At 42.5% G+C, this 18,386-nt stretch overlaps 1 protein-coding gene across 2 annotated transcripts in view; it reads right to left on the reverse strand.

Annotated features, from left to right (window-relative positions):
* BAIAP2L1 (BAR/IMD domain containing adaptor protein 2 like 1) overlaps positions 1-18,386 on the reverse strand; it is a 66,013-nt gene that overhangs the window by 19,181 nt on the left and 28,446 nt on the right. For both annotated transcript variants that reach the window (XM_081889232.1, XM_081889233.1), the window contains 2 exons: positions 1,514-1,575; positions 1,319-1,390 (listed from right to left, as the gene is read on the reverse strand). In XM_081889232.1, the coding sequence (XP_081745358.1) occupies positions 1,319-1,390; positions 1,514-1,575 (134 nt within the window). The remainder of the gene's footprint in view (positions 1-1,318; positions 1,391-1,513; positions 1,576-18,386) is intronic.

Below are 18,386 nucleotides of genomic sequence, written 5' to 3' on the forward strand. Positions count from 1 at the left end.
AAAAAACCACATAGGAAGTGGCTGGTGTATGTATTCAGATAATTGAGAGATTATATTCCCATACTAAGAAGCCTGGGCTTTGAGATCTGCAGGAGGAACCTTGCTTGTGGTCCTCATGCCTAATGAGATTTGCAGGGTGGAGACCCATGGGTCAGTTTTTTCCCCCTGCAGTGGCCCCATGCCTTTTGAATAACCTCCCCTTTGTGACATGTCTCACTATGACATTGCTGCCTTTTCACTGTCAGGTGAAGAAGCACCTCTTTCACTGTCAGGTGAAGAAGCACCCAAGATTTGGGATAGGGATATATGCGCTAATTGAATTTTTGTTGCTGTTTCTGTTTTAACTTGTAACTGGATATTTGCATTTGGTTTTATGTGCTTTAATGCTTTTGTTTAATCTTTTGGTTTTAAGTGTATGTAATTCCATCCTGGGGCCTTTAAGTGAAGGACAGATCACAAATATGTTTAATAAAATATATAAAACTGGCCGATCAAGGATTTGCTCTCATGTATTTTTGCATCTTAAATGTATCTAAGGAGACATTTGAAATGCCTTCCATCGGTCCGCAGGATATCCAAGACTATTTCTGTGAAGGTGGGATTCATTTTACTTTGATCAAGTTGGTTTTGGTAAGACAATTACCAATGTGAAAGTATTCAAAAGATGAAAGCTTAACGTCAGGATTCTGAATATTGCATCACTTTCATATACGTCCACAAAGCTGCTGCTTGAGATGCATGATCAGGCCTTTGACTGTTTGACTTTAACTCATAGTGTCTGACTGTCAGTTGTTCTCCACTACAAAAATTTAATAACTGAGCCACTGCATAATATAACAATAAATATGCCATTATCAGCCTTCCTTTGACTAGTTAATATCTTAGCTTTAATCCTTCCTTTAATTTTTAAGACATTTTTGCCCATGATTAATATCTCCATCAGATATAAAAATAGGTAAAATCTGAATATATAACATCTAGGAACCCAAAACACCTTAGTTATAGCTATATGTACAAATCAGGATAAATGTAATTTAGTATTTTTGGAATTCTTAACGTTTCAGCCTTGAAGACAACACATGTAGATTGGCAAAGTTGATATACTACAAACATCAACAGAGATATTAAGGACTGAACTTAGAGCCCTAAATCATAAAAATTGCTGTAAGCACAGGGGCTCTGCTCCACGTGTAAAACCTTCCCAACCTGCTTCAGGAAAGTCATTTCTTGTGCTATTTGCCAACACTAAGTAGCACATACGATAAGATAATCATATAAATGATTAATCTTCTCCGGCACTGAAAAACAATATACTTACATTCATGTATTTTACATCTAGTTCAGTCTTCTTCTCCAGCTCAGATATAATCTCTTTATGGAATTTCTTGAACTGCAAGAGTAAATGGATAACTGTGTAGTTAAAGGGTTAGTTTCCACACAAAGGTTCCCCCCCCCATAGGTTTTTATTTTATTTTTTTAAAAAAGTTAAAATATTGCATGGGTATTTACTTACACTTTCTTCTAATCTGTCATTCAGTTTCTTCTGTGCAATAGAAATCTCTATGAGAACATGCCCTGTTGACAAACACAATTAATTAATTTTTATACTGTTCTTCATCATTTGTGATCCCTATGTTACCAACGTGGCTACTTATAGATTAAAGCATGGTATGACAAATTAAACCAGATAAAACTGAATCAAATCACATCAAAACATACAACAGATGGTGATTCCTCAATTACAGTTGGCCAAAACAAACCAGCCACCCCCAAAATACCAGGTGAAGAGGTAGGTGTTCAGCTGAAGTGGACTCAGTGGAGTATTGGCAACCAGTGCTTGTAAAGTCAGTATTACAATATTTCAATTAACTGCTCTACTCAACATTGGTGGCAGTGTTCTGTACTTGTTGCAGCTTCTGTTACATCTTCAAAATCAGCCCCATATAGAATGCATTATAATAATCTAATCTAGTGCATGGATAACTTTGGTGAGGCTATCTTGATCCAGATATGGTGACAGCTGGAGCAGCAGCCATAGCTGGAAAAGGGTACCTTCTGAGCATCCACTTAGCTGGATCAAGAACTAGCCCAGACTACACACTGCTCCTTCAAGGGGAGTGCAGTTAACTTTTTTTTCTGTTCTGGTAACTTTTATGATGAAAGACAGTAAATAGAAGCCTTCAACAGTACATAGTATATCTGAATATTCTTTTTCGAGCCCTTGCCACAAAAAGCAAAACAAATTTTAGAGTCAAATTATACATGGCCAAGGTTACTCACAATTGCTAATTGACATCAATATATTTTATAATACTACCTTATAAACATTACATTGCATTTATTTCTTTTATAGAGCTATAAGCTTGGTGGATCAGGGTAATGTTATGGATGTAGTGTATCTTGATTTCAGTAAGGCTTTTGACAAAGTTCCCTATGATATTCTTACAGAATATCAAATGTGGTTTGAACAAGGTAACTTAGGTGGATTTGCACAGTAGTACCTTGGGTTACATACGCTTCAGGTTACATACGCTTCAGGTTACAGACTCTGCTAACCCAGAAATAGTGCTTCAGGTTAAGAACTTTGCTTCAGGATGAGAACAGAAATCGTGCTCCGGCGGCGCAGCAGCAGGAGGCCCCATTAGCTAAAGTGGTGCTTTAGCTTAAGAACAGTTTCAGGTTAAGTACGGACCTCCGGAACGAATTAAGTATTTAACCCGAGATACCACTGTAGCTGGTTTTCTGACCAAACCCAAAGAGTGCTCACTAATGGTTGCTCATTATCCTGGAAAAAAGGACAAGTGGGGAGCTGAAGGATTCTGTCCTGGGCTCATTGTTGTTCATCTTTATAAACAACTTGGATGAAGGAATTGAGGGAATGCTCATCAAATTTGCAGATGACATGAAACTGGGAGGGCTAGCTAATGCTGCAGAAGACAGAATCGGGATTCAATATTACCTTAATAGTTTGACGAATTGGGCCAAAACTAACAACATAAATTTCAACAGGGACAAATGTAAGCTTCTACACTCAGGCAGGAATAACCAGCTGCACTAATATAAAATGGGTTGTACCTGGTTTGCCAGTATTACATGTGAAAAAGATCTAGGAGTCTTAGTAGACCACAAGCTTAAAATGAGTCAACAGTGTGACACAGCAGCAAAGAAGAAGAAGAAGAAAATCTGTACGGAAGTATAGTGCACAGATCAAGGGAAGTAATAGTACTGCACAAGTCTGCCTTGGTCAGACCACACTTGGAGTACTTTATCCAGTTCTGGGTGCCACAATTTATGAAGGATATTGACAAGATGAAATGTGTAGAGGAGGGCAACCAAGATGATCAGGGGTCTGGAGATCAAGCCATAAGAGGAACGTTTGAAGGATGGAGCAAGCTTGTTTTCTCCTGCTCAGGAGGCTAGGACCTAAACCAATGGCTTCAAGTTACAAGAAAGGAGATTTTGACTAAGCAACAGAAAGAACTTTCTGATGGTAAGAGCTGTTTGAGAGTGGAACAGACTCCCTTGGAAGGTGGTGGACTCTCCTTCCTTGGAGGTTTTTAAGTGGAGGCTGGATGGCCATCTTTAGTTGAGATTCCTGCATTGCAGGGGGTTGGACTAGATAGCCCTTGGGATCCATTTCAACTCTACAGTTCTATGATTTTATATGCTCTATCTGAACACACACAGAGGCAAGTGGGACCATACCTGCTGTCCTTGTCCACAACTTCAGTGCACTGTTTGGCTTAGAACAAACATAGTCTACACTTCTGCGGGAGTTGGTCAGGAGTGGGTCTCATGTGGCCCTCAGCCTAATTTCATGCAAGTGGCAGGAAGGGGGGAAATGGGGATAAGGGAATAACGGAAAAAGAGAAAGAAAGGAATTGCAGAGGTGGAAAGAGAAAACGCAGAGAAAAGAGGTGGCCCACCCACCTTTGACTCTGATCCCATCAACCACTGGTACGCGGCTCTTGATGGATTACTCCCAAGGAAATGTGGCCCTCATCAGAGAAAAGATTGCTCTACTGCTAGTGCTGGTTCTCTCAATAAGGGGTTCTTTCTGCAATGGAGGGCAGGGACAGCAGGTGTGATCCTGTTGCCCTTTCATGTGTTCAGCCTAAACACATATGCAAGAAGATCTACAAACTCTTTTGCTATTAACCTGTCCCCCTGCTAGAGTTCTGCTGCCCAACCTCTACTTGCGATCTTTGTTGTTTTCTTGCATCGTGCCACAGAGATTCTGAATGGACCACAGCTGGGTGGCAGTGCAACTATGGCTAAAGAGCAACACAGTCTGTCAAAGCCACTTCCTTCTGCTTATGGCAACAGGAATAAGGGTTCAGCAGGTTATTGAACCCTCATCCTTATGTGTCTTCCTTCCACATTAACTATTACAACAGCAAAGGGTTGGGAGGTCTAATTTATACATGCCCTTCCTCTTCTGCCATATTAGTAGCACTCTGTCTCTGCCTCAGCTCCTCCACCTGAAAAAACAAGAATACTTATAACCTGTTTTGCAAATGACGTTAGGGATAAGGCTGAGCATAATCCTGTCCTTAGCTATGCATGGGCAAGTCCCACCTACTTAAATGGGATTTTAAGTACTATAGGCAGGACTGCAGAGGAGGACATTAGACTACTTGGCCTTAAGAATGCATATTTGTAGACATAATGAAATAATAAAGGAATCTAATTTACAATGTAAAACAGACTGGTTAATTTCAACTACATTTAATGAATAAAGTTCAGGGCCTGCTTTTTTCAGCTTCGCTCATACAGTACATGCTTTTGAGAATTTGCTGCCACAGCAACACAGCTGACCAAAGGCTGGCACTTTTGCAAAAATTAATGCAGTAGAACCTGGAACTCAAAGTACTGACAGTAATCCAACAAGGTTGTGTGCTGGCTCAACCCTCCCCACCCCTGTACACTCCCTTCCTTTGGCTTTTCCTGCCACCACCGTGTAAATGTTCAATAAAACAACTCATTTACCTGGCAGGTCAAGACTGGAAAACCTGACTTTCAGATGTTGTTATTCTAGTCTCAGTAGCACTCAGCCTGACTGAACATCTCAGAGAAACAGTGTGTTATGGTGCTATTCCTGAAAACTTTTTTTTTTACACTTCAAAACAATTTGAAAGACTAATATAATTGGGAAATTAAAGCAAGTGTTTAAGACATTTTAGACACCTGTCTCATTTCTTCTTTTAATCTACAACATCCTTCTAAGAGCCTCATTGTCACCATGCAGACGTATGCACTGGCTAACCTATTTCCTCTTGTGTCATGAGTCAATATTTTTACAGTGAAACCATAGTAATGTCAGAGAGCTTAGTAAAGCGCAAATGGTAGGACAAGTTGTGCTCCTTTATGTAAATGCCCACAGTTAGCAGATTCAGAGAATTTTAAAGTCATATTATTAAGCCTCAGCTGTGCTTTACAATGTGACACAACAAAGCATTGTGAAGCATGTTAAGTCTGTTTATAACAGGTGTGCAGAACTGCAGGCAGGAAATCTGTCTCAAGTAAGGCAGACGGGAAAATATAAAAGTACTGGTTAAGTTAGGTTGTGTCTTCTGAATGTAGTGCATCTGGTGGAAAGCTTTCTCTCTTAATACCCTTTCCACATTTCATTAGCATGACCGAAAATTCATTCCAGATTCAGACTGCCCTTCATACTAGGGTAAGGAGAATCAATATTTTTTTCAAAAAAAGTCCACACCACAATAGACAACAGAAAACATACCCCCTTTCTTTATGTATATCAGAATATACTTTTTTAAACAACAACAACAACAACAACCCAGTCCTCTCTGAAAATCGGACTTTAATATCAGTCATATGTGCATGCCAGATATGCAGCTTATAAAGCCCATTATCATTTGCACATCTATCAGCAAAAAAAATTCAGATAATTTCATATAAACCTATTCACTTGATATTTCCCCCAGGATTTAACATATTTATATATATTTTAATCCATGGATATTAAAAGCTTATGATTGGTGCAAAATACAAGTAAATATAAATAACATATCCCTCTTGCCTCATTTAAAATTGATAGGCACATCACTGTGAGTAATTTTGGTATTAAAAAACAATAAAAACCAAACAGGTGCATTGTTAATAATGTATGAATAAAACACAGCATTTGTTTTTCTACTTGGCAAGGTAGTTGCAATATCTGTTCTCTGGGCCTTTTTTTGTTCAAGGCATGGTTTTATACTAATTGATGCATATTTCTAATTAAAGAACTGTGATATATAAGCTATGATCCAAAGAACTGCATATACACTGCAACTCTTTGAGCCTTCCCACAGCAAATCCTGAGATCATCCTATGAAACAACATGGCATGTTTCACAGGGGACTGCAGCTGGGGGGCAGGGCGGGGGGCGAAGGGGGGAGAAATTGATGACAACTCCCATGTTAATGAGGAAGTGCCTTTTGCTCACTCTTGTGCAGGGGCGCCGACTTATAAAAAATATTGGGGGGGCCCATACCGACTTATAAAAAATATTGGGGGGGCCCAATGTTATGGTTCAGAATTTATCTGGTTAAATTCCCCTGGTGTGTGTCACCTGCTGACGTCAGCTTACAGAAGCTGGGCGGAGATAGAAGCTGAGCGGGACAATCCCTGTATTGTTCAGTTCCCCTGTGATCCTGAGGGGAGAAAGACGTACTCTCTGTGTATCTGAGAGAGAGTAATGGCGGCCAAAAGTGACGGACTTTGATGCTGTAATGTTTTAATAAAGAGCTGTAAATAGACACACCTGTCTATGTGTGCTTGCCTGGAAACTAGGCTGCTTTACACGCTGTGCTTCTACTCTGCTACAAGCCGTGACTGAGAAGAGACAGCAGGAGTTATTGCGCAGCTTCGGAGGAAGCGTGCCGGACCGCTGTAAATGATTGATTGGGATCGTAAAGCTGTCTGAGATCGCGGCCCTATCGATCAGGGGGCAAGATCGATATCTCCACAGGTTATGGGAGGTCAGAAAACGCTCGTAAAGCAGTCAGTGTGAGCTCCAGGAACGCTTTGAAGTCAGCGTGGGTGCCGGAGAGCAAGAATGATTAACTGCCTGCTTCCGTGAGACAGTGAGAGCTTCTGATACACAGAGAGCTGGAGGCTGAGACGCAGCTGACATATCGTTTCTCCACGGAAGGGAAGGCCGGAGGAAGCTGAAACTGATCGTAAGTAAGCTTGGGCCCCCTTGGGAGAACGGGAGAACATGGCGGACGGCCATGATTCGTACAACGTGCCTTTCGAAAAGTTAAACGGCCAGAACTGGCAAGAATGGTCCAGGAGGCTGAAGGCATGGCTGGTAGCGAAGGGGTTGTGGGAGGCTGTGCAGGCGCCCCCTTTACCCCCGCCGGGACCCCAGGCCACAGCGGCCGATATCCAAGAAGCCCGCACGTCGCAGCGGAGGAATGAGAGAGCCCTGGGAGCTATTGTGCTTAGCTTGGATGGCTCACAACTGCCCTTGGTAGAGGGGCTGGACAATGCTTGTGCCGCTTATCAAGCGTTGGAAAGGGTGCACCACAGAACCACTGCTGGGGCAAAGATCCACACCACCAGACGCTTGTTTGAAATGAAGTTACGCCCTGGGGATAGCATCAGGAAGCATGTAACTGATATGATAGCTGTGTTTAACCAGCTGAGACTGTTGCAAGTTGATTTTTCAGAGGAGCTTCAGGGGGGGGCAGGCTGGTGGAAGGCGCCGTTCCAGAAGGAGGAAGGCCAGGCCAGCTGGGAGGAGCCCCGGGCAGTGTTTTTCCACTGGAGTTCAACGTCGGCGTGGCAGTTGCCCCCACCGGAGCAGAGAGCCGAGGGAGGATGTTGTCAAGGACACTTCCCATGGGAATCAGGCAGGTTTCCATGGCAACAGGCCTGGGAAGACAGGCAGGCGTGGAACTGAGCCAGGTGGTCGTGGTAAACAACAGGAAGAGTCTTATCAAGTTTCTGCAAGTATGGCAGTGTTTGAAGACGGCGGAGTGAAAGATTCCGGGATGGCCTTTGTAATAGACTCTGCAGCTAACCGCAACATGGTTCCAGAGACCCCTGCAGTCGAGAGGTGGAATTGCACGGCAGTTCCGAAGGGACAGACTATTAAGTTCGCGAATGGACAGAAAACTAGAGTTCTCAAATGTACTAATGCCTATCTTTCTGTTTTACAGGAGACGGTGGATTTTTGTATTGTTCCAGAGATTCATCACTGTTTGTTATCTGTGCCTTATTTGTTAAGTAAGGGGTTCAGGGTTTGTTTTGAAAATGATGTCTGCACAATCTCCAAAGGGGGGAGGTTACTGGCCAAAGTGCGGAAGGGACAGAATGATCTTTTCATTCTTAAAACGTCTCTTGGAGGTGAGGGGAAGGTTGAGAAAGCACAAGCGTTGCGTGCTACAGTTCCCAACCAGCGTGCTACAATTCCCGCTCATAATGTTACATGTGCATGCGTATGGCATCAGAGAACGATTCACAATCCTTTAGAGGATTTGCAGGCGTTACCTGAGGTTGTTACAGGTTGCAGAATTAAAAATTGTGGAAGTGCCATTAATTGTGACACTTGCAAGCAGGCAAAGGCGAGAGGGTGCAGTTACCCAAAGGTGGAACGTGTGGCCACTAAACCTTTTGAGCTGGTACACATAGATTTGGCCGGTCCTGTCAAGGAACCAAGTCTAGGGGGGGCCAGATTTCTGCTAACTTTTCTGGATGATTTCTCGCAGAATTCCTGGACTCACGGTCTCAAATCCAGGGAGGATGCAGCACAGCTGATCAAGAGCTGGATTGAGGGGGTGGAACAAAGGTTCTCCACCAGGGTTCAAGCGATCATCAGTGACAGAAATGCTAAGTACACTGGTTCTGCGTTGCAGAAGTTCTTGCAGAAGAGAGGGATACGCCACACAGTTACTTCACCCCAGCAAGGGGGGGTGGCAGAGCTGAGGAGTGGAGCTCTGGTTAAGGCTGCACAGGTGATGCTGAAAGAAGCCAGGTTACCTCCTGAGTTTTGGTTGGAGGCTACTAGGGCTGTGTCATTCACCTGGAATCGTGTCTACAACTCACTGGTAGGCGACACACCGTTCTCTTTGTTAAATGGCCGCAAACCCCAGGTTCACTTTCTGCGGACTTTCGGGACTCCTGCGCTTGTCGCTTTGCCTAAGGCTTTGCAAGGGCCAGATGGAGCCAAAGTCCAGAAAATGATCTTCTGTGGGTATGAGCCAGAAGCCCGTGCATGGCGGTTTGCCTACCCGTCAGGTGATCAGAGTAAGGTGCTGATCAGTAAACACGCTGAGTTCTTAGAGGAGGTTGTAAAGTCAAAGACTCCTGTTAGGCGTGATGTTCTCTCAGATTGTCTCTCTGACCCAGAAGACAGTTCTGATGAGGCGGAAGAAGAGGCTGAGGCTGCTGATGACGACCAGGTCACTGACCGGGGTCAGGAGCAAGATAGGGCATCTTCACAGGCTGTTAAGAGACTGCCCAAAAGTGAGCCTAGTTCTCCTGTGAGTGTAATGGAGAGGATTCGAAGACGCTTTAAGTCAGAAGGGGAATCCCATGATGCAGAGGACACACCTGCTGATCAAAGTGAGTCAGAGGAAACACCTGAGTTTGTGCCTAGGAGGTCCAGTCGCACTACTAAAGGTATCCCACCAGAGAGGTATCAAGCCACAGGTGCGTGGGTAAGTTTCGCACAGTGCGATTCTGAGAGTTGTGAGGTGGTTCCACAAATGCCAAACAGATTTGCCAAGGGAGGGCACAAGGCATTGGGGAAGGGATCGATCTCACAAGGTGTTACTGAAGATGTTGCACAGGTATCACGCAGGGACACAAGGGGGGGTGTTATGGTTCAGAATTTATCTGGTTAAATTCCCCTGGTGTGTGTCACCTGCTAACGTCAGCTTACAGAAGCTGGGCGGAGATAGAAGCTGGGCGGGACAATCCCTGTATTGTTCAGTTCCCCTGTGATCCTGAGGGGAGAAAGACGTACTCTCTGTGTATCTGAGAGAGAGTAATGGCGGCCAAAAGTGACGGACTTTGATGCTGTAATGTTTTAATAAAGAGCTGTAAATAGACACACCTGTCTATGTGTGCTTGCCTGGAAACTAGGCTGCTTTACACGCTGTGCTTCTACTCTGCTACAAGCCGTGACTGAGAAGAGACAGCAGGAGTTATTGCGCAGCTTCGGAGGAAGCGTGCCGGACCGCTGTAAATGATTGATTGGGATCGTAAAGCTGTCTGAGATCGCGGCCCTATCGATCAGGGGGCAAGATCGATATCTCCACACCCAAGACCTCCAAACCGCTGCTGCTGGGGGAACGAAAGGGGCGAGCCCTGGGCTGCCCCGACCTTAAGTGAACCTGTGAGGGCCCGCCCTTTGCGGCAGCCGATTGGCTGCCGCCGTGGGCGGTGAATATTAATGATGTATCATTTTTGTGCTTCATGCTGTGGCCACAGACATGTGATCTGATGGTGAATTTGGGGTGACCCAATGCAAAAATCCTGAGAATCCCTGTGGATCCATGCTTTGTAACCACGTTTTTGCACCATTGCAGCCCCAGGCAACAGTGGGTGTGTGATTTTGGGGGGGCAGGCTGTAGCCATGGGCATGCTATGTGCTCTGATGGTGAATTTGGGGTGACCCAATTCAAAGATCCTGAGGATCCATGTGGATCCATGCTTTTAAACCACATTTTAAGTGGGGAGGGAAGGAAAAACACAGAACGGACAAGGAGCACGAGAGGGGTGTGCAGAGAAGCAGCTGGCTAAGAATGCAGGGGAGGAAAGGAAAGCAAAAGTTTCCCCTCACCTACCCACCCAAGCCAGCCAGCTCGCACGCGCTCGCTCTCTCTCTCTCTCTCTCTCTCTCTCTCTCTCTCTCTCTCTCTCTCTCTCCCTCCTGCCTGCTTGCCTGGAGGGGAGGGGCTTTCCCTGCTCTTTGTTCCGTTTGAGCAAACACAGCAAGGAAACAGAGGAGGGTGGGCAGTAAGACCCTGAGGCAGAATGCAGGAAAGCAGCCACTTCCTCTTTTTGAGGGAAAAATACGGTAATAATTTTCTTAAATTATTGGGGGGGGGCAAAGCCCCCCCAAACGAATTTTTGAGGGGGCTCGGGCCCCCTCAGGCCCCATGGAGTCGGCGCCTATGCTCTTGTGACATTTCACCAAACCACTATATAGAATACCATCTACTACCCAACTACAGAGGGCAGTCTTATCTTTTCAAAGCCTGAATGAATAGACTGCTTGTGTGGACTTCAAAACTGCAAGGACTGCAAGTACAAAAGAAAATCTAATACTGCTCAATCAGAGGTCTGAACATGCCCAAGAGTCTGACATTGTTTAAGCAAGTAGGTAAGAGAGGATCTCCAGAGCAGACAGGTCTCTGTTTGTGCAATAATAGTCAGTACAGGCAAAACACACCTGACCCCTTTACATTAAATTCAACCACTATTCAGATGGTGGTTCGGCACATTCAAATATAAAAACTCATAGAAAGACAATGTTTTCAGAAACCTTTAAGAATATGTAAACCCTCCCCTGAGGAAGAAGAAAAAGCAAGCAATGCCAGGCAAAAATAAAGAGCTGAAATAGTTGTCAAACTACGTATTTTACTCAACAGGGCCACACTAGCACTCAACAGAAATGTCAACGAGAGGAAACACCTACGAGGTGAAGAGATACATGGCATGTAAATATTAAGTTAGAACACACCTATGGCAGATAATATCAACTCTTTGTCCCCAGGGGGTGCATCATTGCACATATGACTGCAAATGCATTCTACAGTGGTGTGTGTGTTTTGTGTTTATAAGCAGCTGCCAGTGCTGGGTGTGTGGGTGTGGCTGCAGAAAGCAAACCAGAAGGGTCAGAGTGTATTTGCCAGTAATGCCTGAATTTGCGTATTGCCAACATTACTTTGCACAATGCCTCCGCCCTTCTGCCAAACATGTGCAATTTTTAATGTCAATACACAGCTATGCTATAAGCATTTCTCATGCTGATTGAGACATTTCAGCTCTGTTGTCTTCCTAATATATCATATTTAGGCTTGCATTCAGGAAGGACTCCACCCCATATTAATATGGTGCCTTTGACGTCTACATATTACAAGACAGGGGTGGGTGGGTGGAAAAAAGCTAGTGCAGGAACATTGTTCACAATGTCTGCTATTTTTTTTTCTCCTTCAAAAAAAGAGGTCAATTTCAAGCACGGGATACAAAGAAGAGTTTAATGTCATGTGCACCCACTTTGACCCTAGATTAAGTGGTAATTCGAGGTTGGACTGGAATACAGATCCCCAAGCAAAGATATACAGTATCAATGTGCATTATTCACTGCATTATCTAGAAGATCTATTAATACAGGAAAACTTCCTCTTTATTCACAAAGGCATCGCTCTAGTTTATATACATGTTTAAGAAGTGAATATGATTTTGGAGTGAGTTGAAAGAACCAGTCCACCACTTTTCCAGAAGTGTTGGTTGTTTCTTAAGAAACAAGGTAGAAGATACAAGAATGGTTGTTAGTAGAATCCTAAATCCTAAAAAGACAGTGACGTTTCAATGATCAAAGATAATCAGCAACAGGATGTGGTTGGAAACTTGGAATTCCTTGTTCGTGAACATCATGATAAGGAATTTAAGATAGGCTCTGAATCTTGGTGGTGAAATTGAGCCCCATGAAAGTGAGCCCTATAGAATAATTCCCACAGGCAGTGGTGAGAGGGGATGAACATGACTCCTGGGTCTCCAGTAGGTTGTTCTGCCACATTCCTTCTTTCACTAGGGCCCCCAATGACAAAGCTCTAAAAATATTATTTTGTTCCTGTCACACACAATGGACTTGTCAATAGAAGGTAATGATCAGAATAGGAGCATGGGTAATAAATCAGAGGTGCATCCTTTCCAAGTATAAAAGAAACAGAACAGCATTCTCATCCTCTGTCACCAAGGCATCCAACACAATGTGAACTCCGGAATGAACTCCGCAGAGCCCATCACAACTGAAGTTCTAAGGATGGGTTGCAATGGGTAGGCATCTCCCTCATGAGAGTCATCATTTTTTGAACATTCAGTGCTGAGCACAGTTGCTCGCTTTAAGAGATTTACATTCTGCTTTGAGGAAATCCTCCATAAAATGCCTTACTATATTTTAAAATACAAATTTCATGAAAACACAGTCAGCAACAAAATAATACTGCAATCACAAGCATAGCACAATTATAACTTAGTCACATCCCAGTTAGCTACATTCACTCACATCTCCGGCAACAAAAACTTTTGAAGGGGAAAAAGGTTTCTCAAGCCATCTTGAAGAGCTCAAGAAATTTGGCCTTCTTAATCTCTGCAGGAATTGTATTCCATAATTGCAGAGCTACCTTTGATAAGGCCCTATTACACACATTCGTCAATCTAAGTAGTGAAGCAGGGCTGAGCCAGTTCTTAAGATATTGGGCGTAGGCTGTCCATTAAGTAACTTGGCCCCAAGCTGTTCAGGGCTTTAAAAGTATTAACCAGCACTTTGCATTGGACCCAGAAATGCACCCATACTCAGTACAACCAATACAAAATGAGGACATTTTCTTTATTGCCCCCCACCCAATAACTGAGTGGTCACATTTTGTACCAGCTGCAGCTTCCAAACTGCTTTCATGGTAGTCCTATGTAAAGTGGCCATTGCAAAATATTGTAGGATCTGCAAACAGGATTATCTTGTAATGCTTGTGTGTATTATCCAAAAACATCATTACTATGGATTGATTAAAAAGTGATAAAAAGTAGTATTTTTTTAAATTGACCTTAATTCTGGCTTAATGGAAAACTGATAAACTCACACTGCTTATTCTTTTTGACAGAAGTTAAATGTCTTCTTTCAGCTGCAGATTATTCTGAAAGTTCATAAACAGCCCTGGGGGGGAAACTATTTTAGATTTAAAGTCCTAATCTGTTTTAGAAGGGTGATGGAAGAAATCAGATATAATGCTCAATTGGACCAGATGCTCACAGGTGTCAGGTCCTTGAAATTGTTCCAGGCCTCAGAATGTGAATTCTATGGCGAGACTGTTCTTCCTGTGCTTGGAAAGTCAAGAGGACAGTTCACCCAAGTGTTATGTAGGACACCGTCTCTCTCAACTGTTTCTCAAAGCTTGCCTATATACTATGAAGGGCTTCAGGCAGGGTAGTCTTTTTGCTGTTTGAGGCAAACCCCTGCCACCCTGCCCCTCCCTCCTCCAGCTGTCTGGCAGTAGCCCGGGGAGCCCTAGCATGGTGCTGGCAATGGAAGAGGTGGTGGAGCCATGCTCCCCAGGCCCAGGTTTGCTGCCTGGTTGGGGTGACTTCCTCAGTGCCTCACTGTCTGATGGGAGGCTGTCCCTGGTTTGAGGATAACACAGGTTCCCCATCCTTGTTACAGAGGAAAGGAAGATGTCCGAATAATTTAAATAGTTCTGGAATATTTGCCCTATGGTTATTTATCTCCATGATTATTTGTCTTTGATCACACATGCATGCCAATATGCCTTGTATACATGTGTACTTGAGCAACACACATAGTAAGATCTTTAGCTCAGGGTTATAGTGTGTTACGAGGAGATTACATTTCACACTATATATGGGGGAATTAATAGAGAAATATGGAGAAAGCCTTTTCCAAAGTTATTTTGAAAAACAAATGGCCATGTTTTCCAATATAATTTCAAATGTTTCTCTGTCCTGTAGTGCTGCCCCTTGATAAAGATACAGATTGTTTGTATGTGTAAATAAATCCTTGCTGCAAAATTAATTCATATGAAGAATATCAGCTGTTCCGATCATGCAAAATCTATGGACAGAGTGACATGGGTGGCCTGCGTAAGTTCCATCAAAAGCAAACAAAGCAAAACAAAGTAAAACAACTCTGTAGACAAGTCCTGAGCAGAAAAGCTTCATGTCTCGGCAATCGTGTTTTATAGACCTCAGATTTTTATTGACTAGTATAACCAGCATAATGTTGTGGCCAAAAGCATAATCTACCATCCCAAAAGACTATGAGGAACTTTATTTAAAATGCAAATGCAAACAATTATGCAACTTGGTATTAATGTACTAGAAGTGTTAGCTTTCTCACAGTACTCAGAGGACAAGCAACCAGGAAGTTTTTATCATATTTCATACCTGGAAGGGAAACAGCTCATGTTGTTTAGAAAATATTTATTCAGAGTAGGCATTCAGTGCAAATGTACTGGGACAGCAAGTTTAAGGTACTGCATTCTTACTGGATGTTGCCAACCACTTACACACAATTTTAGTTTTTCAAGAGCAGTATCACACACACCGAGTACATATGCTCAGGGCTATACATATTATTTTTCAAAATGCTACAGGATTGGAACTGAAATCTTAAATCTGTCAACTGGTTCAACAAGAAATACTGTATAATCCACTGGGAGACTGGAGACTGGATCGTTACTTTAGGAAGAGGAAGCTTGAAATACTAATCTGTTGTGTTACATTAAAATACATCTTGTGCTATTGTTGGCTACCATATTCACCACTGCTTAATGGTTTTGAAATATTAAGTGATTTATACATGCTTTTAAATAAATAAATATTAAGTGGTGAATATAGTAAGATAAGGAAGATAACCAAACTCGCATTTTCTCTATTTGAAAAAATGATAATATTCAGTTCAGAAACCGTAGTTCCATACAAAATACATTCCATTCTCCCTTTTCACTAGTACTCTGTCTTAAGTTTAGCTTCCTATTTTGTAACTGAGTTTATTTAATGCTTCCCTTTCTGGGATACCCATTTTCTTTTCAGGCCTATCCTACACATCAACATTCTATGAATGCTTGACCAAATCCAATACAAACTAGTAGTATACTTTTTGTTTGAAGGTAAGTAATTATGTGCTGTCATCTTATAATTCAGTAGTTCTCAACCTTTACTAAATTGCTCTCCACTTCTAAAAAAATTAGGTACTTCACTTGCCCACTGGGTATACCAACCTGGCATCTTATGTCTTCTCCATTTTTTTATATTCTCTGCCTCCACAAAGCAACTCCTACATCCAACTTCCCATACCTTACCTTTTCTTCCATCTTTGCAGCTTTACTGAGATAACTGGGGATGCAGCAGTCAGAGACTTTAATTCTATTCTTCTCAGAAAAACCTAGGCCTTGTCTATTCATAGGCTTATTACCAAAAACATCATCAAAAACTGAGTTTGCCTCACTCATGTCCCATACTCACTTGAGTGTGGAAAATGCTGCCACACCTGTTTGGTAGTACAGTATACAATTCCTATTTAACTGCGGCATGTCCCTCCTGGCACAAGTCCCCAGGACTCCAAGCCTAAGCTGAACCATTAGTTGATTCAGCCTTTAATGCACCACTGGTAGACTAAGCATTGGCTATGGTCTGATGTATAGACAAGTCATAGGACGCAAATGGCAGACTAGAGATTTGCTATATGACTGCAAGTAAATTGCAGTGCAGTTTCAGCTCTGAATCATCCAGTACCAAGCAGCACTCCATAGCAAATGTAACATTCACTTCAATCTTTTGACCTTTCCTTTCAAGCTACCACCATGTACTGAGCTAATCACATAAAAGAAGTTTCCATTTGGATCAGCGTTTAAATTACAAACAATCAATTTAGTTTCCCATACGGTCAGGTCCAAGTTTTTCCTTAGTTTTTAAGGTTTTCAGTACACGACAATTGACCTTTGATCCCATTTGTAACAAATTCTGAGATTCCTAAGCAAACAGTGTGCACATGACACAGCTTCCATATAATTAGCAGAGAATGTATTTTTCCATTTCTAGGGATCTCAAGGGAGGAGGTTCAGCCTGGTCAGAAAGCAAACATGTACTATGAATCAAGTAGAAATTTATCCTGACTCTTCAAGTCAGGATTTAAATCAGGGGTGCGGAACTTTTTCAGTCCAAGGGCCGCTTTGTCATGGAAAATCTTTCAGGGGCCACATGCCAGAAGTAGTACGGGCAAGAGGTGAAAGCAGGTGCAGCATCAGGTGTGACTCAACTTCGTAGGCTACATTCCATCCATGCAAAAGTCAGAAGATTCTACCCACCCATAGCCCTCCCTATCCAGACAAAAGCACTCAGGGAGCAGGGCCAGTAAGAGATACCTGCAGGGCCACATTCAGCCCCCAGGCCTGAGGTTCCTCATACCTGGTTTAAATAAGTCCTTTAATTCAGCAAGAAAAAAGGCAGGTCTCGATCATTGATTTAAATCAAACCTCTTATGTTCGTTTACAACTAAACTTTGCTTCATTCTTACAATTAAGCCTTGCATTTCTTAGTTGCACTGTACACATTTTGCGTCTTTCCCTTTTTTACATATATAGGGAATATCTTAAAAATATTCCCACATAGGTCCTTTAATTAGACCAGAACCCATAGCAGCTTGCAAGGTGAACAGAACAACCTTATCAACTCAGAGGTAAACCCTATTGGATTTAATGTGGCTTTCTACCAAGGAAGTGGGTATAAGATTGCCACCTAAGTAGGAGAGTATAGAAAACTATGCGCTGCACAATTTTGTCTTCCAATCCTGTGCTGCTCCTTTTTGCTTCCTTTGATTAACCTCTACAAAAAAGAGAGGGGAAAACAAAAATGAGGGGCTCAAGACTGTTAGGGCAAAGCAGGGTTGATTGCTACTGGGTTGACTAGGACAGTTTATTTTTGGTAGGTGGAAGTGCAAATATTCATTTCTGAGAAATTATCACATTTGTCATTTACATAGAAAAGTCTCCCTTATTGCAGAATATCTGGCAGTGACTTAGTTTAGAGATAAAAAAATAAGGCTAATACAGCCCCCAAAATTAGTAGCCTGCAAAAGAAAAGAAAATAAATTATATGCTGGGTGCCGGCAGAGAAATGACTGAGGACCAAATTTCTATGCTGTGTGCAGAGGAATAGAGCATTCCATCCCTTTCAAGACTGCTTTAAAATAGAGATGGAAGAACCTTTCTATTTATGGTTTGTGTCGCTGTCATATGTTTTACCCATAATTCCATTGTTTCCACATTAAGCAGTAATTAAAAAACAACAACCTCAAAACATATATCACAATATGTATTTTTACACTTTTAAATTGCAGCACAACACTCAGAAAAGTGGAAAATCTGTTGGACAGCTATGGTCATTTGAGAGGTTTGGATCAGGTCATTTTCTACAGGAATTTGCAGAGGGCGAATTCTTCAAGCATCTCTACTTTAAATATTGAATCTATTCCTTGCTTTGGAAGTGCTGAATTTTGATTACTGCATCACTGCTGTTTCAAGGGCTTACTTACACATGCCTAAAAATATTACAGTGCTTTGTCCAGAGTTCTCTGACCTTTTGTATTTCTACAGTAAGCACTTTATTTGAGATGAAACTGGAGGTAGTCC

The sequence above is a fragment of the Podarcis melisellensis genome (genome assembly GCF_964234715.1).
Source record: "Podarcis melisellensis genome assembly, chromosome: 14".
In the NCBI taxonomy this organism is placed as follows: domain Eukaryota; kingdom Metazoa; phylum Chordata; class Lepidosauria; order Squamata; family Lacertidae; genus Podarcis; species Podarcis melisellensis.